General features: G+C 40.3%; 1 protein-coding gene across 1 annotated transcript in view; it reads left to right on the top strand.

Moving 5' to 3' along the window:
- Positions 1–25,741, top strand: part of snd1 (staphylococcal nuclease and tudor domain containing 1) — a 137,283-nt gene that overhangs the window by 9,332 nt on the left and 102,210 nt on the right. The window contains exons 6-11 of the mRNA XM_042078130.1: positions 380–471; positions 612–770; positions 1,116–1,222; positions 2,927–3,017; positions 10,570–10,674; positions 25,413–25,514. Of these exons, the coding sequence (XP_041934064.1) occupies positions 380–471; positions 612–770; positions 1,116–1,222; positions 2,927–3,017; positions 10,570–10,674; positions 25,413–25,514 (656 nt within the window). The remainder of the gene's footprint in view (positions 1–379; positions 472–611; positions 771–1,115; positions 1,223–2,926; positions 3,018–10,569; positions 10,675–25,412; positions 25,515–25,741) is intronic.

The raw sequence follows: 25,741 nt of genomic DNA, 5'->3' as shown, positions 1-25,741 counted from the left end.
GAAGGTTGTGTTTCATCCTCGATGAAGTCACATATTTTATTTATTATTTTTTTTTTTGTTTTGTTTGTTTGGTTATTGATTTTTATATTTAATATTGATATTATTATCCTTTTTTACATGTACCTGGTCATTCATTTAACATTACCATTATTACTGTAGTCAGTCATGTGTTTCCCTTTATGGAATCTAGACCTTTCTAATTAGCTAGTGAAACATAACAGACTATGTTAGTAGTAATGTAAACAATACAAAAACTATACATTGATGTATGAATTGCAGTATAAATGTAAAATGTTTGTCTGGATCCTTGGTTTGCTCTGAAAAGATAGATTGTTTCAGTGGCTGTATGAATATCTCTTTCTTTTTTTACTCTTCCTAGCCATTATTGAGCATGTAAGAGATGGCAGTGTGGTGCGAGCTCTTCTCCTACCTGATTATTACCTGGTTACAATCATGTTGTCTGGTGTCAAGGTAAGTTAAAAACCACTTGCTTGCCATCGGTTGTTTCCTGATTTCCCTAGAAACAGTTTTTTTTCTAGTCCTCCCCTCTTACTAGTAGTCCTTTTACTTCATCTCTTACAAGTTACCGTTGTTTGTATGTGCATATCCAGTGTCCAACGTTTAAACGAGAGGCAGATGGCACAGAGAGCCCTGAGCCGTTTGCTGCTGAGGCAAAGTTCTTCACAGAGTCACGCCTTCTTCAGAGGGATGTCCAGATCATCCTGGAGTCCTGTCCCAATCAAGTCATCCTTGGTACCATCATGCACCCGGTATGAATGTAGACCCAGATCAGTGGTCCATCCATTTTGTTCTACTCCTTTTGATAAATGTTTTTAATCAGTTGATACAGAGATGTGCTTAGAGCAAGCCAGGTACAGAGATAAGTTCATATATGCATCAGGGCAAGCACTATGAGATCTGTTTATGTGCCAATCCAATAAGTGGTCCTGATCCAAGATTATTGCCCCCTGTATTGGAAGTTAGTGAGATGCCAATGCATATATTTTCCATGTCCATTTTACGAAATGAAGAGGTGCAATATAATTTGGGCTCGATTTGTTTTTTAATTTTTTATTTTTTTTATTTTAAATACATGTATGTGTTGTGTATTACAGAATGGGAACATCACAGAGCTACTGTTGAAGGAGGGTTTTGCCCGTTGTGTGGACTGGTCTATGGCTGTCTACACTCAGGGTGCAGAGAAGCTTCGAGCTGCCGAAAGGTCAGTATTTCACTCTACAGAAATGAATAGCACAGCCATGATATCAGGGTGTCCGCGGGGGTTTAAAAAGTATTAAAAGGTAGTAAATCAACTTAGCAAAAATGATGGGCACTAAAAGGTATTAAAATGTTGTAATCGTGATTTTACAAGGTATTACATTTCGTAACAAATTTTAAACAATATATATACAAATTGCCACTCCTCCTTTAAGTGTTGTAGTAGGCTAGCCTAATATCACGGACAAAGTAATAACTCACTTGCACATAGTTAAGGCACAACACCCAAAGTCATCTTGAAATTGTTTTGTTGTTAATCAGTAAGTTAAGTGCATCAAATCCTCACAGACCCTCTCATTCTTCACGATATCTACATAAAGGTTATGTAGCCCAAGCGAATCGGTGCATGTAATGCTAATGTTATTGGTCATTTTAAAGTGTTATTACAAACCAGATCAGTCACGTAACTTGACAGTGGAGTTAGTATGAAGGCAGACGTTTAAGTTAAACAAACTGCTTACTTATGACGTTTATTTCTGAATGTATAGTGTTCAGAACATGTACTAAGAAAAAAAAGCAGTTTTCCATCCTTCTCCATGTTTAGCCTAGCTATGGTTTTGCCACACCCACACGGTGCTGGAACTAGAACTTTGATGTCTACGGTGACAGTTCAAAATAAAAGTCCATTGACAGTTTGTGCACACAGAAGGTAATTTGTGAGCTGTAAGTGGGATAATAGACTCTGAAGTTTGCCTCTAAAAAGGACCCAAAGCTGTCATCTTTGCCCATATTAGGAGATCCTGGAGATAACCAAAGCTAACTACCTATTGCAAGTTGCACTCTCCCATGTAGTAAATATCAAAGTTCCACCAAGTTCTACCAAAGATCACAAAACCCACTCGAAGTCAAATTACAAAAGTGTGTAGGCTAACAGCTGTTTTGAGTCAAGGCTATATGTTTAGCCTATTGAATAACTTGATAGAGAAGACAAACCATTCTGTGGAATGATGCAGCATCGTATGAAATTTGCAATAATGTGAAAACAAACTCTGGTAGCCTACAGATGACATCACAATCTGTCTGCCACTTGTTGTCTGTATGTAGCTGATCAAAATGAAGTAAGCCTAAAGCTTTGAGTTAAGACTATATGATTAGCCTATTGAATAACTTGATAGAAAAGACAAACCATTTTGTGGCATGATTCATCATCATATGAAATTTGGTACAATGCGACTCAAAAATAGCCTCCGGTAACATCACACTCTGTCTGATCACGGTTGCATTTGTGGCATTCTGAAACGTCCTTAAATTCTGGATCATTATCGCTCCTTTCAATTTGGGACCTTGAAGTCGTAATTGTTGTTTGTTTATTCAAAGTGTAAAGAAGTCTGGGCTGCCGGTAGATATGGCTGTGTAGTCTGTGCACCGTAACATTTGTTCCTGAGACGGACAGAAAGACGTTCTTGTAATTAATAGATCGATGTATGGACCGCTGAGGTACACAAAAGATCATAGTGCTACGCATATATAGAAATTGTGATCAGTAGAAATTGCAGAGTGACCGTCTGAGGTTGTAATTTATAGATAGTTTATTACAAGTCACAAATTACAATTTAAGTCTTTGTTTAGTTAATGCAGTTGTGGTTTGTAATATGGGAATTGCGCAAGCATAATACACTCTGAGTATATTTTCATGTGTCTCTTTCAGGTCTGCAAAGGAGCGCAAAGTGAGAATCTGGAAAGACTATGTTGCCCCAACTGCCAACTTGGATCAGAAAGACCGACAGTTTGTTGCCAAGGTAGTAAGAATGGCCATATGTATGTGAGTGTATGAAAATACAGATGTGGATAAACTTGTTGGTACCCTCCATATAAAAGAGCTTACAATATTCTCTGGAAAAAGCACCTCTGGAAACCTCTGGTCTAAGAACAACTAAGCTCACTGTGTCAAATCGCTACTTAACTTTAAGCCACTGACTCAAAATATCATTATACTTTCATGCTGTTGAGGCCATCCTTAAAAATATTTTCGTTTGCCGTAACCCGACCGACCCTGTCAATTTAGAACCGACCCAAATATTTATTTTTTTCCCCTTTTAGTCCGACCGACTTGCCGGTTGTAAACTTGCGTTAATACCGACCGATTGTTTTTTTTTTACTCTAAACAACCAATACAAATGCAATAAAATAATATTTCTTTTAGTAGGCCCAAGTATTGTGAATATAAATTGCCTACATGCAAACGTGGCTCACTTAAAAAAAAAACCTGTGGCGTCATCTCTACACCATTTGGTTTTACACATGTCACACTATGGCCTACGCTTCGTTTCATTCACACAAACTGATAACGCTTTTACTTGGCACGAAGTTCTGGAAGAACTGTGGCCAGATCTTTTCTCATCCCTCCTCCCCCTAGTCTAACGGTGACCGTGTCGGAGTATTGAAATTGGTTGTGGTCTATTCAGCATTTCTCAAAATATGGGTCCGCAACATGGAGACTGCTGGTCCGCGGAGTCGTGGAGTGAAATTAGGCCCGGTGCTTCATCTGATAATTTGCTGCGCAGTTGATCAAGAAACCGCGGATCGACGAAAAAAGAAAACAAACGTTTCTGCTATCGATGTCATTAAACATGGAGCCCTACAATTAAGTGGTGGTATGAGCATTCATTCAGTGCGCGTCTGCGCGAGAGAAACTGAAACTAATCGATAACGTTGGTATCAAAGCTCCGCTTCAACCTGTTGGAAGGCTATTTATTTATTTAACGAAACTTAATAGAACGACGTTGTTTTTTGGAACTTCCTTAGAAACAGAGCAGAGACTGTATAATACACTGTATGGCATTGAGTATTGTATAGTCAAATTTCAATATAACGTGGCCAAGAGCTATTGTAGCCTTCTTTCTGGGTACATGTAGATGAGCCCTATGACCCAAAAGTCTGCCATGACCGGGCCTCAGGTCAAAGAAGTTTGAGAAAGGCTGGTCTATATAACCTGCATCAGAATGAGGTTTGCAATGGTGCGCCTGAAGGCACGGGTTGAAGACCCAGTCAGTTACGTCACGATATGCACATTTGTGTAAATTCATTCCTACGTAATCACCATGACCAAAATTGTGCTTTTTTTTTTACTTTGAATCTTAAAGGATGGCCTGAGGGGATGGTACTTTGTAAGTGTAAAGAAAGGGTATGAAAAGGACTGTTTGTGCAAACAGTGTATTACTTAATTGCTGCCATTTTGCAAGTACTACAGGCTAGATGGCATTGACAGGAAAAATAGTCTCCGTTCACCGCCATTTTGTGGTGTCCTTACAAGATGAATAAATAATCGATTATCACATCACAGTGCCATTCTTATTTAGCTTTTGGCGTAATCTGTGACCTTGTCTACATGTATCCAGCATTTTTCCCTTTTTGTTTCGAAAGGTATTACATCTATAGTAGAGATGCACCGATTGCAATTTTTTGGGTTGATTTCCGTATTTTCACAGAGTTTGACCTGCCGATATCGATTTTAGTCATTCCGATTTCATTTCTTTTAGCCACTTTTCAGCACACACAAATAGTTATTTTCTATCTTTTCTTTAATAGAACATGTTATAGAAATGTATTCAACTTATCAATAATGGATTGGCTGTTAAAAAAAAAAAAATGGAAATATACTCAAACTATAATGCTTCCCAGTGTGGGACATTCATTTCACACACTACTAATATAAATGCATTGTTATGGAACACCCATTTCCCCCCCCCCCTCAAATCCAATATCCAACTAAAACTACAAAAACAATTTTCATGATACATTTGAACATGCTACCATGGAACATATTTTCATATGCATTGATGCATTTATGGGAGGGTGAAGGAAAAGTGAGAGTAGACTATCACGCAAACACAGGGGAGGAGAAGTGCTAATAGCGATTGATTAGGTGCTCCACCATATAAAAACCGTGCACGTCTGTGTTGCGGTGAAAAACTTAAATCCAAATTCCGGTTAAATGTATCAATTATAGAAACTTTCAGAGACCGCTGATTTAGTGTTCAGAGCATCAGTTTTCTTCATTGTAGGCTACTATGTCAAAAGCATCTTTAACTTTTGTTTGCCTTTCTAATAGGCTATCGTATGTTAACGTTCACAACATCCACTTCCCAATCTGCTAGACCAGCGGTTCCCAAACTTTTTTTTCCTGCGGACCACCTTCTACATCCTGACTCGGCTCGCGTACCCCCACCATCCGACACATAAAAAAGTAACACATTCTATTCACGCATTCCAGGCATCATGTTTAATTAGCCGCCCTACATGATAACAAATAACAAAATCAAAATGTGCAACTGGTCTATGTGCTCTCATGCTAAAAAAAACGTGGAGAACATTAGACTGGTTAGATAGCATCTCGCTGCAAACCACGCACTGTGGCTTTGGGCAGTATGTCTCCCAATCCACGTGAAGCCTAGGGCTATATGCCTCATCATACTTTCGTTTTCTTCGCGCAGTCTTTTCTGTCGTGTCCCTTCTTCTATCCCCCTGCGCTCGGCTCCACCTCCACCTTCATCAGTCTGCCCCCCATCCCATTCAACTTTACCTGTCTCCTGCTATGTTTCTCTTCCTTCTCCTCTTCGATCGCTTTAATTAGGCCTTTTGGACAGTTTCCCTGTTTTTAGCCAGTTTTCCATGTTTGCGTAGCCTTCTACCTAGCCACGAAACTAACGTGCTAGATAATCTGGCTGCCCGCAGGAAATCACGTGCATTGTGGGTAGCTTATTTATTAATGAAAACATAGCCTATTATAGAGTTTACAAATGATTTTCTTTAATTTCACGTTTCCATATCATTATAACCCGATTCGAAATTATTTATTATTTATGAATCAATTAGATTATGAATTAAGTAATCATTTTTAACACCTTTCCGACATAGGGAGGGAAAGTAATCTCATCGCCATCTAGTGGTTGCGTTCCTAGAGTTTAGCGGAGTGGATGGGATTATTTTTTAGAAAAAATATATCTCGGTGCACATTGGGATCTTAATTTAATGCCTTCCATATGTTAGGCACTGGGGTCACCTCTATTGCTTCAAGTGGTCATACCTTATTTTTAGGATCAGTTGAATTGTTTTGAGTTTTTGTCGTAACACGGTGAAAAGGAACTACAGATGCATGTGACTTCACATGTTTGGGCGCTTAATCTCTAATTTATCAATACGCAATTTACTTAACTGGCTTAACATATTTTTGTAATAACGGAACGTGATGTAAACCGCGTGGTGATAACCTTTATGTCAGGATAACTGGTGTTGTGGTTCTACTCTCATGAAGAGCTAGCTGTAAGTGTTAAGTGTCAATGCTAACCAGGCTAATAAACAAACCATGCTACCGTGAGTAACGTTGAAGGGTGACTTCTTTTGTAGTTCGTTTATGAAACAAAAGGAGCAATTTCGATTTTCTTAAATAAGGCAAAATAGGGTCTGACATTTTCACAGTTAGAATATTATTACTGTATAGACACTGAAAAATATTTTTGGTGGATAACATCGCTGATTTGGCTTCACAATATATTTTTTAAAAATAGGTCTATGGGACTTAACATTGGAGCTGCTCTTCGATAGGAACGCAACCACTTGGGGCGCTGGTTTTCACTTTCCCTCCCTATTGCACTTTTCATCTCGCATACCCCCTAGTGGCAGCTCGCGTACCACTGGTGGTACACGTACAACAGTTTGGGAATCCCTGTGCTAGACTATGGCATTAAGGCATAGCCCTAGTCTACGTGCAGTACATAGTATTGAGTAAGTGGAGTTGAACTACTAGAACTGCTTGTTGACATCTTATCATGTAGCCTATGATGGCTACATTTTTTTTTTCTTTTTAATGTCGCAATCGGTTATCTCTGTTCAGCTGCGCTTGTGGTTCAGCTGTGGACACACAATTAACGGCAGGGACGGGCGGCGATGAGCGATGTTTACGTAGCCTAATGAAGTGACCGCTTAGTAAATTGCACGCAATATGGCAAAGCACAGCATTCGCTGCATAGAAAAACTCAGTAGCCTATTAGCGCTTTCTTTGTACATCCAGCCCTGGTTGCTAGCTTCTTCGAACTTTGCAATCTCAGCTGGGTGTTGTTACAAGTGCGGCGCGCGAGTGCATTTGACCGGCATAAAATCGGCATGTCTCAGACTGACCTGCCGGTCGCCGGTCATGGCCGATTGCGTGAAAATCGGCCAATTCTGGTCACCAGCCGATCAATCGATGCATCTCTAATCTATAGTGTAGCCTGACATATCCAACTCAATTCAGAATTCAGAATTTGAGTCTGGAACTGGAGCATTAAGACATGATTATAGGGCGTGTTTCAACCGATATAGGGGAAATAAATGCCTCTGCACACAATTGGATAGCCCTAATCAATCAGAGCAACGAAATAGCCTACCGTGAATCCTGTAGAGACAACAGCCAAAACATCCTTTTAGACAAATGCCTTAATCAGTGTTTTCTGTTTGTTTTTAAAGTTATTATACTGTCAATATATTGTACAACAGACGTGATGGCGACATCTAAACCTCTATCTTCTCTAGTGACAAGCTTTTTGCTGTAAACAAAATCAACTGAAGCGCACTCAGGTCATGTGAATGAATAGGCACCATTGCTCATTTGTTCATCATTGTATAAAGCCCACCACAACGATTTGATTGGTTGGCTGATTTTCATACGAACATAGAAGCTTGTCAGTGGAGCAAGGCCAGACCGAATTTCCCAACCTCAAATATTGAGGGCGGGGTTAAATTCATGCTGGCTTCCAGGCCAGGTCTTTTTTTAAGAAATTATTATTATTTTATTTTTAATCTCTCCACATTAGAATGAGATGGCTATTCTCAAATGTTCAGAAACACAATGGTCTACGCAGACACAAATCATTAAACCATATCCCTAGCTCATTGTTATGTTTGTTAACAATTTTACAGCAAACGGTAAAGTGATGTCTCTTGCCTGGTGCATTGAGCTGAAAGTTTCCTGAGTTTTAAGTGGAGATGCAATTTTTTTTTCCCCTCAGAGTTGAACTCTGAAAAATTAATGGCACCCATTTGGTTATGTAAAGGTGTTGCTCTGCAATCTGCTTACAAAACGAGTTTCCCTAGAAACTGCAAGACATAAAAAAAAAAAAAAGCTTGTTCGTGTGCTCAAGAATAAAATGTTTATTCCAGCTTCAGCTGGCCTCAGATCCATCATTGAGGCAATGTGAAATGGAGAAAATAATGAAGGTGGAGAGCTATGGGATAGATCTTACACTCAAACAGAAGTGTACTGGCCTGGGTGGTCTATAGGGGGGCTGGTAGATAGCAGTGCTGTGAAGCTTTTGCTTCATACTTTTTGTTAGAGATGAGGGAAATACTATTAATCATTTATAGGGATTATATTCTGGTCATTGGGACCTGGTTCATGTTTTTGTATAGTTTGCACTGCAGATGAAGGGTCTTGTTTAGCATGTTCGATTTCTCACTGGATTGCAGTGTGTTGTTTCCAGCTTGATCTGCAGGTGGCAGCACACACACACCACAGTAATGAGTGCAGTGACTCATGGCATTTGGACATCCCTCTTGGCAGACTGCGGAGAAGTGCTGTGCATATGCAGCTGCTAATTAAGCAGCAAATGTACTGGCCAGCCATTTGCTGCTCTTCCACCTCCATCTCAACACTCATCTCTCCAAAAAGGGGATGGCTTCTATTTCAGCTTATATGACCTTGTTTTATCTGTGTGTGTGTCGGTAAGAATGTCAGGGGGGCTAATTACCCTTATGAGGCTGTTGTGATGTGTGTGTGTGTGTGTGTGTGTGTGTGTTGGTTTGCTGATGACCAACATGAAGGGTTTTCTTTTCCTTCGTTCTGTTTGGCCCTGATTAAAGAAAGATTGATTGGTTGGTTGGAAGTTACAGTTCTGTGTTGTACTATTCCTTAGGTACTGTATAGGTTTGGAGCCATGTTTGGTATGTTTGTGTGTGCACTCCTGTGTCCAGGAGAAGGGGAAAGGATACACTGATGACTTCAGTTTTGTAGTTCTATACTGGAAGTGGTTGAAGCTTTTATTTGGAGAACATAAGATGTGTTTTTCTGAAATGGAGGATTCTGTATTCTCTCATAGTCATGGAAACAGCATCCAACTATGTGCATTTCACTTTGCAGCAGTATGCCAACCCATGACTTCTCTTGGCTAATCACAAACTTGTCTACAGGCAGAAACTCTTGACAAATGGTTGACTGATGCAAGCACTTAGTATTTCCTTAATAATTTCTGCCTTGGTGCAACTAGGTTCTCTCATTGGCTGTGGCATCAGAAGGGGGTTGTTAGCGAATGTGTCACCATTGCTGCTTCTCTTCTCTGGAGTCGGAACAGTTAATTCTCCTCCACAGCCTGATCTCTCCTCTGGGAATGAACCCATATGTAATATTTACAGAATCTGCTTTTGTTTTATTTGCATTTGAAGAAAGTATTTGGCATGAGTCAGAATGCTGTTTTATTCCCCATCCCTGCCATATTTGCTCGGAACAATGTGAGGTGTTTGTGTTGGCTGTATGGTATCATGTCTTTTTTCACACAGCAGCTTAATAGTATATTAATAGTGATCATACCAGATATTGGTTACCATTTATCACAGTCTGCTTGCTTTAAAATCTATCATTTCCTTTGTTGTCTTTTGGAGAGCAACTCTGATAAACGTACATTTTGTTGGAACACACCCCACTGCGTATTCTTAGGGTGCTTTCACACCTGGCTCTATCGTTTCGATTGGGTAAGCCTATATGTGAAGGCTGCAATCGCACTGTTTCGGAACAAAACAAACGGACCGAGACCGCTTGGACTCTAGAATAGTTCGTTTGCAGTGAGAAAGCAATTGGCCAGTTGCAGCAGAACAACTTGCTTGTGCTAACATTTTTGTAGGCCTACACATTAGGCTACAAGTTTATTCAACTTTTAACAAAGTAGAAATTTAGCTAGCTTTTGTTTTGAATTTCAAGCGAATGTCTTTGCGGCTAACTTTACCGGTGTTATGCGCGAGAACGGGAGAGAGTGTAAGCCTAGAAACACAGACACACACACACACATGGAGTTCTTAATAAGTTAAATGTGGGGTTAAGTGTTAGGTGACTGCGGGATAGTCTTCAGCTGTCAAATGTAACCGATCTGGGAAAAAGTTTAATCTCACATGGATTTGTTATATCATTTGTTCCGATATAAATGCTGCCATGTAAACACAAATGAACCCAAGGACAATAGAGAAAAACTGTGAATATGTGAACTATGAAAGCACCCTTAATTAGTGCTTTTAATCAAAACTTCTTTCTTGTCTTTTCTCTCACAGGTGATGCAGATAGTCAATGCTGATGCCATTGTTGTGAAACTGAACTCAGGAGAGTACAAGACAATACATCTGTCAAGCATCAGACCCCCCAGACTGGAAGGCGAGGTAAGCTTGCAGATTATCAACTGGAGGCTAGGATCAGACAAGGGTGAGTGCTTTGGGCACGAGAGCAATGGGATGACAATGGAGACGTGGAAATGGTGGTAAAGGTTTAGCTGTGATGAGCTGCTTGCTCCCATGTTATTCCGTCCATGTCTGAAATTATATTGCTATGTTCAGTTTCTTAAAATCTGTGGAATGTTTAATGATGTAGCTAGTGCAGTCTCAAGGGAATTATGGGGAGGCTTAATAGTGAAGAAAAGAACAGTTAAATATAGCAGTAGGAATAAGCATGAGAATCAGGCCTTAAGGATTACTTGCCTTCCGTGTGAACTTTGACCTTGCTGTAGCAAACTGATGACTTGGCAAATATAGAGTTGGTCTCCAACGACTTCCCCCCCCCAATGGCTGCCTTCATTAGCCTGGCTTTTGACTAATACCTATTCAAGCTTTGTCTTTTGCTCAGTTTGAGAGGCAAAATCTTCATACGCAGCTGTCCGACAGATACATAAATAACCTTGAATATGACCAATGTAAGCTGCTCCTATCTATGGAGACTGTTCGTACTTCGTGTGTTTGAGTCCATTTAGAACGTAGTTACCAGAGTATGGATTTAATCAGATCAAGAGGAAGCTTATGGAATAGCAAAGATAATATCCCCTGCATGGTAGCACAAGCTGTTATTGCACATTTACAAAAGTTCAAATGTGTCGCATCTAGGGAGGGGAAAAAAACGGTCACCACTATATTTATTTATGCGTTTGTTGTCTGAATCTATCGTCCTACTAAAAGCCACATAGGCAAGTGTCCTTTGATGTAATTTCAAATAAATGCATTAGGGAGGCTAGGAGTGGATTTGGACTCTAGAGGTTTTATTGCTGTGCTGAAGTACTCAGGATGCAGAGGTTTGTTTCCTTCACAAGAACTGACCACACATTTTCAGAGATGACATGCAGATGAAATGGATGCGTTTGTCTCCTCTCTGAATCATCGTTGCTTGTTTTCTTTCATTTTGTCTGTCTTTTTGTTCTTTCTTTCTTTCTTTCTTTCTTTCTTTCTCTCTTTCTCACTATCACTGCTTCTGTCTTCATTAGCTTTTACATCTGACACTCTTCCCTTCCCTTACACTCACTCACATACCCCCCACCTCCCCCTCCCCATTCTTTTGGGAGTCTCTTCTTTGGTCCAATACTGAGCTCTGTGCTCTCTGGCTGCCTCTCTGTACTGACATGTAGTTCTGCAGAGGCTACGGCTGCACCAGATGCTTTGACAGCATGCATTTTGTGCTCCACTGCACAGTCGTATGTTAGGGGCTGTTGAGTGAGCGGAGAGGGTTGGTTTGGCTTCACTCTACCACTCTTTGTGAATTTGCTTAAAGGATCACAGTATATAGTCATGTATGATCCTAACATGTGTTCCCACCGTCCCATGCACCCAGAGAGGTCAGTGTGTCCTTGAATCGGGGCTTCAGTCTTTAAAGGTACAGTGTACAAAGTACAAAAAGATTAAAAACATGTATTAATTATAAACTATGTTACTATGTTGTATGTTACCTATTGTATTTCCATGAGCATCAAATAGTTTATTTAGCCATTTCCTTTTTGAATTCTCTAAAATGTTAGAAATTCAGTATAATAAAAAACAAGCAGCGACCAGGGGTGTCAAGCCGCTCAGCCGATGGAAATGAAGGGAAAACGTGATTGGGAGTAGTGTGTAGTCAAGTTATGACTTCAATATGATGGCAACCAAAAATATCTCTACCAATACTGAAATGATAACAACGGCAGAGACCCAACACGTAAGGAAAAGTAATGAAATAATGAATGTGAGGCATCCTCTGTCACCTGCCCTGCTTTTCCAGCACTGACCAAAGCACATCATGATATTATTGCCCTAATAAATATTTATTAAAAGAATGAATGCGATCACCTACTTGATATTTTGATCAAGAAAAAGTATGTGAATCCATGCACAACCCAATAATAATAAATCATCTTTTGGAAATTGATCTTAATGTCTTAATTAACAAAATGAGGAAACAAATTTTCAGGGCGAAGATCCTCCATCTTGCCAATTTTGCAAAACACCCCTGTCAGTGAGACATATTTTGATCTGTTGCCCTGCCTTGAAAACCAGACAACAATTTTATCATCACAATTCTATAGCTGATGTTTTTAGTAAGGTCCCACTTTTGAAGGTTTTAGAATATCTTACTAGCATAGACATATTTAAGTTTCTATAACACACAATGCTCTGGCCATTAAATAGCCTTAGTTGCGGAAATGGCCTTAAACAAACAAACCAATTTTCAGGAAGGACACCAATTTTCTTTGTGGATGAATAATGTATTGTAAATAAATAAATGTTCTTCCTTAAAATACAGGGGACATAAGTATACACACTCCTACACACCCCTATGTTAAATTCCCACAGAGACGGGCATATTTTTATTTTTAAAGGCCAGTTATTTCATTGATTAAGGATACTATGCATCCTGATAAAGTTCCCTTGGCCTTTGGAATTAAAATAGCCCCACATCATCACCTTCACCATACCTAGAGATTGGTTAGCCTTTATTTCAGCTAGCTAATAGCAAATGGTTCGCAAAATTGTTCTCAATTTGCATTGAGACATAATCTTATGGAAAGTACCCCATGTGTATACCTATGCCCCCTGTATTTTAAGGAACATTTATTTACAATACATTATTCATTAACAAAGGAAATTGGTGTCCTTAAAAGTTGGATTTTCCCTCATTTTATTAATTAAGGCATTAAGATCAATTTCCAAAACATTTTTTATTTATTCCTCTTTTTAGTCAACTTTAGCATGGGTTCACACATTTTTTCTTGCAACTTTATATTGTGGAGGATATGATTTTCTTTGATAACTATATTTTCAACCACATATCATTATTACCGCTAATAATAAGACTGTTAATACAAGTTGTAGGACTACAACATACTGAGAAATACTTTTAAAGTAGCCTAATCACAAAAAATATATTCATATTGACAAACGTGGTTGGTATTTTGTAAAAACTTGCAAGCTGCTAAAAACAGGCTAAAGTTATGAAGTTAATTGATTGATTGATTACACATTGTGTTTGCACTAGAGATGCGCGGTTCGCGGTTAAACCGCGGATCGGGCGGATGACATAAAGAAATATAATATTTTAATTAAATTCAGGCAGGTGGCGGTTGAACCAATCAAATGAAAAACATATATAGCCTATACATTGTTAAATTGCGTTACCTCCGAAAAAAACGAGCACACTTTGAAATAGTCAATTTCCTCAGGCAGTAATTTGGCCTAGTTGCTTCTATGCATGCTGCTTTGTTTAGGCTAGGCTACTATCAGAGATGGTGTTTCAGAATTGGTGTATTCCGATGTTTCACTGAGCAACCCCTCTCACGCACGCACACACACGCACACTAAAGGTAACAAAAAGTGTAAATTAAGTAGCCTATCAGCATTTTTTTCTCTCCAGTGTGCAATAAGAAAGTAGAATAGGCTACAGTGCAAGTTGACCGATGATTCATCTCCCATGTCGCGTCTCGTTGCAGAGCCTTGGTAGGCCACTAAGCAAATCTGCAACCTATGAGCCCAGCTGCCAGTATTGGAGGAGGCCTAAACATCTCGTAGATGAGACTGCCTGGGTTATTTTGTTTCGATATTATATATAAAACACATAGTCATTGTAGCCTACCATTTAGGGAATAGGCATTTAAAAGAGAGACAGATTATGGAGTGATATGACTCAGAAATGACATCGGGCAATGGCAGTGCGAGATGTTCAGAACGTAAGAGGTAAAACTTCTACAAGCTCAATAACATCCACAGCGGAAAAAAGAAGGTAAGAAAAATAGTCGGAAAACTTAGATGTGTAAGGCAAGCAAGCAAGTTTGGCGGTTGTTACTTTATTTAGGTTGTTATTTTATAAGGATTTCTTTCTTTTTGCAAAAAATAAAGTACAATAGGCAATAATTAGTAGGCTAAATAGCAGCATGTTGAAATGATGTGCCAAATTGCTTTTTTTATTACACTGATAACATTGTAGGCTACAGGCCGATGTGCATTTTATTTGGAGACTGTTTTGCGAGACAGAGACTGAGTTTGCTGCTGATATTCTGGGGATAGGCTACAACATAGCCAATTTAGGACTTTAGCCTTTTAATATATTTGCTGCATTGGATCAGTCTTTCTAGAACAGGCAAGAGCTTTCTAGCCTCACGTCAGCAGCGCCGCATCACCCATATACATTAAAACAACCAGCGGATGGCGGGCGGTGCGGTTTTTAAAATTGGTCAAAAAACGTTGGTGCGGATGGATAAGTTTTGCTATGCAGTTACGGTTGAAATAATAGCCAATCTGCGCATCTCTAGTTTGCACATGATAAAATTGGTAACTAGGCCAAATTTAAAAGATCATTGTTGTTTATTGCCTTGTCAAACTCTTATTGCGGGCATAAGCTTGATGTCATCTATCACTTACACTAAACTCTCATTCTTTGAGATTGCGGACTGGCCTGCTCCCACTGCTAAAACGTGCTAATTATGTGGGAGCCAGAGGGAGCCGAGCTCCCTTAGAGTGAGGACTGGCTCCCATAAAAACAAGAAAGTCAAAAATCTGAGAGGGTCTCTTATATCTGAAGGTGTCTGGCATTGTAATTTAATCTTAAACAACGTTATTAAACTCATTATCCATCCCTGTACAATCTCTTACCATTAGGCTAGGCTACGTTAAATTAAAATATAGGCTACTACTGGACATAGACCTACCCTACGCTCTTGAACGCAGCATGACTGCACTTCACCATCACACCACTATATGAGCAAACCGCATAGCCTAATATCAATTTGACAGCACTCGCAAGTTCGAACAAGTCACCCTGCTTTGATGCGAGTGTTTTGTCTAATTACATAGGCGTTCATTGGGCTGGTTCAAGTCCTGTTTGTTGTTGAACTTGCGCAGACCCGGCGGCAGACACATATTCACGGACGGGCATTACACCTTTCCAGGGGGGCACGGGAACTTAAATTGATCACGGTAGTTTAAGCTTACACTTGACAAAACATTCTAATATGAAAATGTAGATGCAATTGTTGTAAAATGGTGCAGCTCCTTTTAAGAGAGCCCCGTGCGCAGGGATGGAGAGAGAGAAAGCGAGAGGGGATATGTGTGTTAGAACTGAGATGTGTGTGGAAAAAGTAGACGTGCTATTGAGACTGGAGCTAGTCATATTCAAAATAATGCAAAAATAAATCCGCAGATAAAACCAAAATCCTCGTTCATTTGCTAACCACTTTTAGATGGAGTGTTAGGGAGTTAGCCCGGAAGTTACGGATAACCTCGGCCCTGGAGTGGTAACAAGCTCCCTGTTCTCTGACTAGGTCAGAAGAAAAAAACAGTAAAGGTTAACGCTATCAAACAAACCCAGAAACTACTAGGCCTACTTCTACTAACTACGATATGAGATATAGCCTACTTGCGAGCCGATAAGCTATATTTGTCATCGGATGACAGGGGTTAGTGCCAGGGACGGATTAAACAAATATGGGCCCCTGTGCACAATATCAAAAAAGGCCCCCCCACCCCCTGACCGCGACGCACGCGTGTTTGCGCATGCACGTGCAAGTGACGTGCGCGTGCAGCCAGCGCTTCTCTCTTTGCTGTTGCTGTGCAGGCTGGTGCACAATTTCACACAATGAAAATGTAGTACATTATGTCCTATATTATAACTCAGGCCCACACAGAAATGAATTCCAGCAGCTGTTTTTTATTATTAGGCTGTAATCTCCCTTTGCTGGTCAAACAGTCTACAGCAACATTTTTCACTAAACGGACCGGACAACAGTTGTCATATTTCTGACAGACCGGTAGCAAGGACGTTGATAGTATTTTGTGAGAGGTGGTGCTGATCATATTACGGGGGGTTCGGTGGTGTCTCCCCCGGGAAAATTTCGAAATTCTGGCTGTTAAATATACCCTTTTAACACCGTTTGAAAGAGGCATACAAACTTTAACAGAGCAAGCAGGGCCTGTTTTCTGTCTGACTCAGGTGACGTGAACATTGGCTACCTGCAAGGTTTTCACTTCACTGCTGCTTGACACTACCTTGCATGGAGACATATTTCACGTTAACAGTGGAGATGTTGGCAAAACTATAGCGTTTGGTAAATGGAGATGCAGATCATCTCCCTAATTAATTTCTTTGCGCAACAGCCCACATTATGCGCTCACTCCAGCGAGACGAGTGAAATAAGTGTAGGCCTGCCTATCATCGGCATCGCCATAGGCTATTTGCTACGATATAAGCTACTGTTAGGCCTACAACAAGTCGCGATTTTATAGGCTATCCAATCGCTATGCTGTTTTCATGAACATTGCAGGAATCCACTTCATTCACCGACCCACGAGTGGGTCAGTTTCACTTTCGCAAACACGCATACACATTGAATGAGCACTCATAGCCTACCACTTCCACCTAATGTTATGCCTCTATATTTTATGAATTAAGAAGTATTTATTGATCAGGAAAACATTTAGTTATTATTTATTTATTTTTCTTTCGGTCCGCGGTTCCATAACACCATTCAGTTGTGCCGCAAATTAACAGACAGAAGCACCGGGCATAATCAAGCCTAAATTCATGGCAATTGTTTTTTTAAATCCGAGGGCCCCCATTGGCTGAGGGCCCCTGTGCACGTGCACACTTGGCACACGCCATGATCCGTCCCTGGTTAGTGCAGAAGTGAAGTGGATTGCGCCACGTAACCTCCTCTCCATTTAGGTGATGAGCTTACCTAATGTTCCTGATTGATTAGCTACGGAATAATACAGATTTTACAAGTTTTATTTGCTACTTGCTAGATTGACAAACGTATAATATAGGCCTACATTTAATAAGTGTTCAAAATCAATCTATGGGATTGGGGTTGGTTGGAGCAGCCAAGCTCGTCCAGGGCGGGCACAGATGACTTCCAGGACGGGCCTGGCCCCCCAAAGCCCCCCAAACCCCCCCCGTGCCGCCGGGACTGAACTTGCGCTTCGCCTCTTCTATGTTTATTGACAAAGCCATAAATTATGGCCCATAATACAGCCTACTTCAATGATTGTGTGAATTGATCTGCAACTATCATCTGCCATTCAGAGCTTCGGAAAGTTCCCAGATATCTTGAAACTGTTAGCAATCTCTGACGGCGGAATATTCAAAGGCTACCCGACAACATCTCATCATGCAGTGCACATTCCAAAATTGTTCGTCTATTTATTTCCACGGTTCAATACGCGAGACGACTGAACACCCCGGTGTTGATATCACTATGTGTACATTAGCCTATAATACTAGAACATAGTTTGGCTGCAATGGCTTTATTCATTTCTGCCAGTTAGTGCATTTTCCCGGTGTATAAGTTACAGACTACATGCATTACTGTGTTTTAGCCTATCTGAGACGGTGGTCTGGTTCAAATGAGTTACGTTGTGAAATTAAGAATGGCACTCAGACTAAACTAAGTTTAGTCTATTTTTTTGTATTGTGAAATTGAAATGAAATATGGACATTTGCAATCAATAATATGTTGAAATTAATTAAAAGGAATAGATTTCTATCAAATCTGTCAAGTTATAGCCTTGCGCATACTGCGCAAAAGCGCCACTCGCGCCTAGGCTATTTAATTGTATCGCCTTTAGACTGTACTGGATGTGCCAACTTTTTATGAGAGAGATCCCCTTAAAGACAAAAAGATAATTTGAGATTCCGCCCAGTAACTAATTTTTTTCATGGGTTTAACAGGGTTTTAGGGGTTCGAGTAATGTTGTCAAATAAGCCATTACTTCAATTCATCGTGTTTCCTTACTCTCTGACAACATATGGTGATCGTTTTTTGAAATGGTTACAGTTTATTTTCCATTATTTCCTACATACTGGTCCTTTAATCCAAACCTCTGCTTTTCTTATAAGATTACTGCTCTTCAAATGCTTTCTTGTCGTTTCTCTGCCTCTGGCTTTCTCCCTCTTTTTTCCCCCCACTCTCTCCCTCATGCTCTCCTCATGTGCGTGCACACTCACACTCAGCTTTAGGCGGGGCTATCTGAAGGTCTTATGTGGTGACCAGACCAGAGATGGACTGTGACAACTGCTACTCAGCCTCTCCACTCTATTCTCGCTGCAGGCTTCCCAGAGGGAGGGCTTCCCCTCCCAGAGGGGACCGCATTAGCCATGATTGACAGGGTGTGGACCCAATGTATTTTGATCAGTGCAACGTGATGTTACATTCAGGCCTCCTCTTTTTATTTGATTATTTTCTCCCTGTTCCTCCCTTGAACTGAGCATTGCTGTCTTTTTTTCATTTTAGAGATGCGTTCTATTTTGAGAAATACATTCCAGTAAGCTCTTTAAGGCTATGCAGCAGGACAAACTAAACCAGAGTCAAAGGAAAGCTTATGCCAGAGTAACTAGTCCTACCATGTAGGTATTATATACAGGGCTGTACAGTGCAACATATTTGTCGCACGTGCTACAGTCTGTGCGATGGATGATTTACAATATACTTGCAGCGTGTTAAACTACACTTGCAGGCATGCAACGCAAATTAAGCACTCACCGATAAAAGCGCACACCCTTCATTGAGGAGCAACCAACTGTCGTCGCTATCAGAAACTTTAAACTGACGTCACTATCAGAAACTTCTGACACAATGCAATCTCGCAGAAGCCTATTCAGGTGACGCTACATCCATTAAAAGTAGGGGTTGTTGGCTAATTGGCTATTGCCTCAACTGGCAGCCTAATGATTTAACCCTTAGAACCCGATTGACACAAAGTGCGTCAAAAAACGCACCCTTTCTTCTGTTACATTGCTCCGCAACTGTTCATCACAGCAAGACCTTTATTGCGTGACAGAGCAGAAGTGGGGCTTTCCAACGAGACCACGCACTTGTCTGTACGTTAAAGTATGAAAATAAAAAGAAATCATGAAATTAAATCAAATTGCATCATATTTACAGTCTATACTTCTCTGCGTTCACCTGCGCACCCATTACTCTCGTTTGAATTACTCGCGAACCTGTGATCGCATAGGTATGGCAAGCATATCAGATGAAAGAGGAGACACAGGGCTATCCATTAGTACCATGTATATCGATCCTTCTGGCTTATAAAAACAGATGAAGTGACTGCAAAATAATAACGTCATGTACACAAACCAACGCTGCACACCCATTACTCTTGTTTGAATTACTCGCTGACCCGTGATCGGATAAATATGCCACGCATGTCAGATGAAAGAGGAGACACACAGCTAACATTCTTCTGGGTTATAAAACAAATGAAGTGACAGCTAAAATAATAACTTCATATAGCTCGACTTTAGGGATCGACCGATATGGATTTTTTTAGTACCGATACCGATTTTTTTTCCATCAGCCTTAGCCGATAACCGATACAGGCTGCCGATTTTCTTGAGCCGATATTTGGAGCCGATACTGCTTTTGCTCCCTCAATTTACATCATACAAATGACACATAATTACACAAATGATGATAACAAATGTTATAAGTCTCAATTTAAAAAAGGAAAATGTATTGAACTTATGGATGGGTGCACTGCATATGGTTAACTGTGCAAGGGTAAAAGGCCTTCATCAACATCTTACAACACAGCCTTGATGATGCATTGCTTGCTGACATATAAGACATAATTCAGGTCATCACAAAATGTCCTGTCAACACATTTAAATAATTTAAGAAAACAATAAGCCTGAAAAGAAGCTGAAATAAAGTGCTTGATTTGTAATTTAAGACTGCATGGTTAAAAAAAGCTGCCAGATTTGTCAACCACATAACATAAATCAGCAGAGGAAAATAACGTGGTGTCAGATGTTTCTGTTCTAAACGGCATCAACGTTAAAAGGTATAAAAACATATCTCTCAAAGTTTTAAAAGCTCTCCTTCAGGTAGCGCAGCACTCTCATATCATATCGCTGTGATGCGTGTGTCCCACTGAGTGAGACAGACCAGACGCACACACAAACTTCTGTTTGGTAGCTGACGAAAACTCAACCACCGTTAGCAAACAGCTCTAAACACAAATAAGGCATACACGGTACACTTATGTCTGGTACATGATAAACGTTAACACAAATTAATATTTAACAACGTATAACACGTCTCTCATTATTAAAGCTCTGATATCACTGCGATGGCAACTCTGCCCAGCTCGAAGGGAGAGGGGGAGGGAGAGACACACACACCACACGCGTCCAAAACTCAGCCAGGTGGTCGCTGAATTAAACTCCCACAAATACCACGGAACAACGTTGGCATTAGGCTACTTAATCATATGATTGGCCAGTGTTCGTAACAGCTACCGCTACCGCATACATACGGATAGCCTACAAAGCTATTTGCAGCTCCCTAAATAGCCTACAATGGCAAGCAGTTTTAGACGAGGCATTCAGGGAGGGAGACACACAAACACCACACGCGTCCAAAACTCAGCCAGGTGGTCGCTGAATACAACTCCCACAAATACCACGGAACAACGTTGGCATTACTTAATCATATGACCAGTGTTCGTAACCGCTACCGCTACCGCATGCATATGGATAGCCTACAACTTAGCTATTTGCAGCTCCCTAAATACAATGGCAAGCAGTTTTATAGACGAGGGATTCAGCATTAAATAAAGTATCTATCATTCGCGTTTTCCATTTCCATTTGCTTAGTCTAGCAACTCTCCGTTGGCTTGTGAGCTCCAGAAATCGAAATTTAATCAGGCATTGAAATCGTGTATAGAGTCGTTTGGTGGGCTTAACATAATGATTGATGGCAGAGTTGCAACGGTTTGGCTTGAATTCCCTGCTACTTGAAAACAAATATCCTATTGCGTCCTATTGCGTGCAGAGGGAATTTGAAAGACAACTGATTTTCCCGCCCCTTGGACTGAGCACTGCGAACGGTGAGTGCCCAGACCCTACATTTTAATGTGGGTCTGGCTCGCCAGGCTAGAGTGGCAAGACCTATGGGTGAAAATATTCCATCACTAGCCTCCCATAGGGGAGCCCTGGGATGTTTGAAACACTTTTGAATTAATCATAATTTACAAAGAGATTGTACCACACTGAAAGCTAATATTTTGTTACTAGCAACCTACATCTATCTTCTGTAAATACCGTTGCATTTTCAGCTCATGAAAAAATAAAACGTTCAGGAATTAGTTTAGTAACAGTGAAACGTGTGTAATCTGTGTTTTCCAGAGTTTTTTCCAGCGGAGCGGTGCTGTTAGTCATAGGAAGCTAGGGGAGTCCGGGAATCGGGGGGCATACCCCCCCACCGTCCTGAAAGAAGGGATTGTGCATTAGGATATGTGGATGAAATTCATTATGTTTTCCATGTCATTTGTTAAAATAAATGCTCAAAAGCCTAACAATTCGAAGAAAATCCATCTTGGATTGTAGGAGAAAGTATCTTTTTGTTAGGCTGGAAACCAGACTCTCTGACTTCGCAGAGAGTCTGGCCTAGATCCATAGGCGTACGTTTATTTCCGGGTGGGAGGGCACAGTTTGAGGTTTAAAATCATTGGTGTTCCTTTGAACCGCTTTGAACCAATCACTAATAACCGGCGTTTCGTCATACAGAGAAGTTTCTCTGCAGCACGCCCATAACAAGCACGGGTGCATCTTATCAGCAAACAATCACACGTTTTATCTGTGTAACTCTCGCCAAAATGCATCATATAGTGTTTTGTGAATGTACCCAAGTCAAACTTTCATGAAAATGAATAAGTATGTCCAAAGCGCCACTTTTAAGCTTGTATGCGTTGTCGTTTTTGGGTGAAATGACCTTTTGAATGGGATTCCTATAGGGCCACTACTTTTTTTGATACAATCGCGTCAAAATCGCTATTTTTCAAACACTATGAAGGCTCGACACAACATGGAACTTTGATCGAAGTATCATTAGTGTCTCTACACATGAACTCGAGCATTTAGAACATTGTTGGTGTACACAGAGTTTACTAAAAGAGAGGTTTTGAACAACTCACTTGTTTTTTCTGCTCGCTGCCATCTTGCAACGAGTGAGTTGTCCAAAATCGTTCTTTTTAGTAAACTATGTGTACACGAACAATGTTCTTAATGCTCGAGTTCATATGTAGAGACACTGATGATGCTTCGATCAAAGTTTCAAGTTATGTCGAGCCTTCTTAGTGTTTGAAAAATAGCGATTTTGATGAGTACTGTAGGGAAAAGAAATCGACCGGAAGTACGTAGACAGGCCAAGGCCAGGCTATCTTTTTGTAATGTAATGCAAAATTTCTATGATTTTGGTGAGCTCTACAGGAATGACGAGGAACTATCTCAAGATGTAAATAGTTGCGTATTCTATTACTCAAACAGTATTACCCAACATTGGAGAGCATTGACTCTGAAACTGATATAGAACAAACAAAAAAAAATGAAACCCTGCATGGAATTGATCTGGGAATACTGAGGGTAGGGGCGAGCTACCTCGCTGGCGTGTTTCATTTGGTTCTTTGGTTAAAATATATTGTAGGCTATGTTTGTTTTGCACAAAATTGTGTCTTCTAATAAACTTAAACATAACACAAATTCCTGTGAAATCCCTGACTGCGCCTTCAACGTTACCCTACTATTATTTGTTGACATCAAACCTCGACTCTTTCCGCAGTTAACTCCCATTTTTTTCCCTTTTCTTTTCATGTGACATTTTTGCGACAGAGTAACTAGTCCTACCATATATGAAATTAGAAAGAGGCCACACATCTCACACCCAAAGTAGAATGAACAAAGTGGATCCAGGCCATCTTGCAATAGCCTGCATTGCAATTTCTGGATCACATAGAATCATAGATCAATGAATGTTGTTGCGCTGCATCGCTAACTGACAATACACATTGGAAATGTGCGCATGTCTGAATTAATTTCACTCTTGATACATCTGAGTGTGAAAGGTGGCATACGCAACATTTTTGTGCATACGCAAGCCCTTTTTAAAAAAAAAAAAAAAAAAAAAAAAAAATCAGTTTGAGGAAAAGTCTCACATTTTTCTTTGGGAAAACAGAAAGCACCCTGCTTCATGATGTCACCAATATTATGAAGTAGACCAGTCCCTTTTGTTAAAAAATAAGTCCGTTACAGGATGCTGCCATCCCAGGGATGGTGTTCTTTGGATTAAAACCCTTACCCCTCTTCTTCCATACATAATGTTGACATGGCCAAACAGCGTAGATTTTTCTGCAGACTTTAGCATTGTTTTTCTATGCCCGTTTTTGAGTAGTAGCTTCTTCCTTTGAGCATAGCCCTTCAAATTGTACTGATACAGTACTCTCTTTACTTTGCATGTAGATACTTTCTTACCAGTTACCTCCGACAACTTTAATAATCTCTTAACTGTTGTCTGTAAATGCTTTTGAACCTTATCAAAATAAGATAATCTGTAGGACTTGGGACACTTGTCCTTACTGAATGATGCGATAACTGGCCCAGTGGTTTTACTAGTGACTAGTCCCCTCTGCTGTTGGCTTCTGTAAGAGGGGTACCAGACACTTGTGGTTGACTATCTCGCTAGTGGCTCATTTCTCTTACAATTATTTTATTATTTATTTGTTTAAGAATGTTTTGGTAGTGAGTGTTTCTAATATAGTATCTTCATCTTTCTAGATATGAGCTACAGTATCTTACAGTGTAGCCACTTTTTGTGCTCTAAAAGTTTTCTGACATTTACCTTCCTCCTATTATAGTTGTATGCTTTGTGTAGGACTGTAAGAACATTATCTTCTCATGAGTCAAGTACTGTGTGCTCAGAGCCAATCAATGCCTCTTTTGCCACCCACATTGATGGGGGAGTTTCAGCTTCTCTTCTGACAGAACTGAGCCCCCCCCCCCCCCCCCTCTCTCTTTTCTTTAGCCTGCACTCCAATGCTGTGACCTCTCACAAGGTGATGTGATACCACTTTACATCAAGTACTGAGACCCCTGTGGCTTCCTCCCCCATGTGTTTGTTTGGCTGCAGGGGGAAGGAATGACTGTAGTTATTTGCAGGCAGATGAAAATGGGTTGTCCTCGCACTGTCTCAAGACGGATATAAAAATCCTGTTGGGGAACTCACGATTTCTTTCTCCCCCTTTTCTTTGGTCTTCATTGGAAGTGTTCTCAGTCCATCTTGGTGATTTCTGTCTGTCTCAGTGCATGTGTTCGTCTGTGTGTAAGCATACTACATAAGGTTCCTTCATTTCTACCTTTTCTAAAAAGTTGGTAGGAAAGAGAGGGATGCCACCATTTCACATCAGTTTCTGCTTTGACAGCAATAATGTTAAAGATATCTATTGGTTGTTTATAGTCATTTTCATGAATGTCTCTTCAAAATATGAAAATGGATTCGATTTCTGTACTGTAAGATTGTGCAGAGTATTGTGTTATTCTGTCATTCAGTATGGCCTGCTGTTCTGAGCTCTGCAAAACAATGATGATGAGTCTTCAACCAATTCCCTCATGAGAGGGATGTGAAGTGGGGAAAGCAGAACAATCCTTGTTGTTTTCTTGTTTCGTTTATTTAATTGAGTATTCAGATGGGGAAGATGGAGAAGCCAGAGTTTAGTAATGAATCAGTGAATCCACATTTGAATGAGTCCAATTGTCTCTGAAGATTGTTGTCTTTTTTTCCTGCAAGTCTTCACTGTGTGATGATCATTTGGTTTGTCTGTCTTTTCTGTTCTCTCAGGAAAAAATCAAGGACAAGGACAAGCGTTTCCGCCCACTCTATGACCTTCCCTACATGTTTGAGGCCAGAGAATTTATGAGGAAGAAACTAATTGGAAAGAAGGTATGTACCCCGTTGACCAAAAATGTTCCTCCCTTTAAGCCAGGGCATAGAACTATGCACGTCTATGCTCTGTAAATCCACTTCTATGATCGTGGATCTGAAGGACACATCTCTGTTCCAGATAACCTACTCTTAGCTGTTTGACACTATTATTTCATTGTACATTCTTGCAATTTTTCTTTCATTGTTCATAGAAAAGTTAAAATGGAGGGCCCCAGCTGTGGCGC

Source organism: Alosa sapidissima, chromosome 22 (genome assembly GCF_018492685.1).
Source record: "Alosa sapidissima isolate fAloSap1 chromosome 22, fAloSap1.pri, whole genome shotgun sequence".
In the NCBI taxonomy this organism is placed as follows: domain Eukaryota; kingdom Metazoa; phylum Chordata; class Actinopteri; order Clupeiformes; family Clupeidae; genus Alosa; species Alosa sapidissima.
Note: the sequence above shows the minus strand (reverse complement) of the source record. Positions and strands in the feature narration are given on the sequence as shown.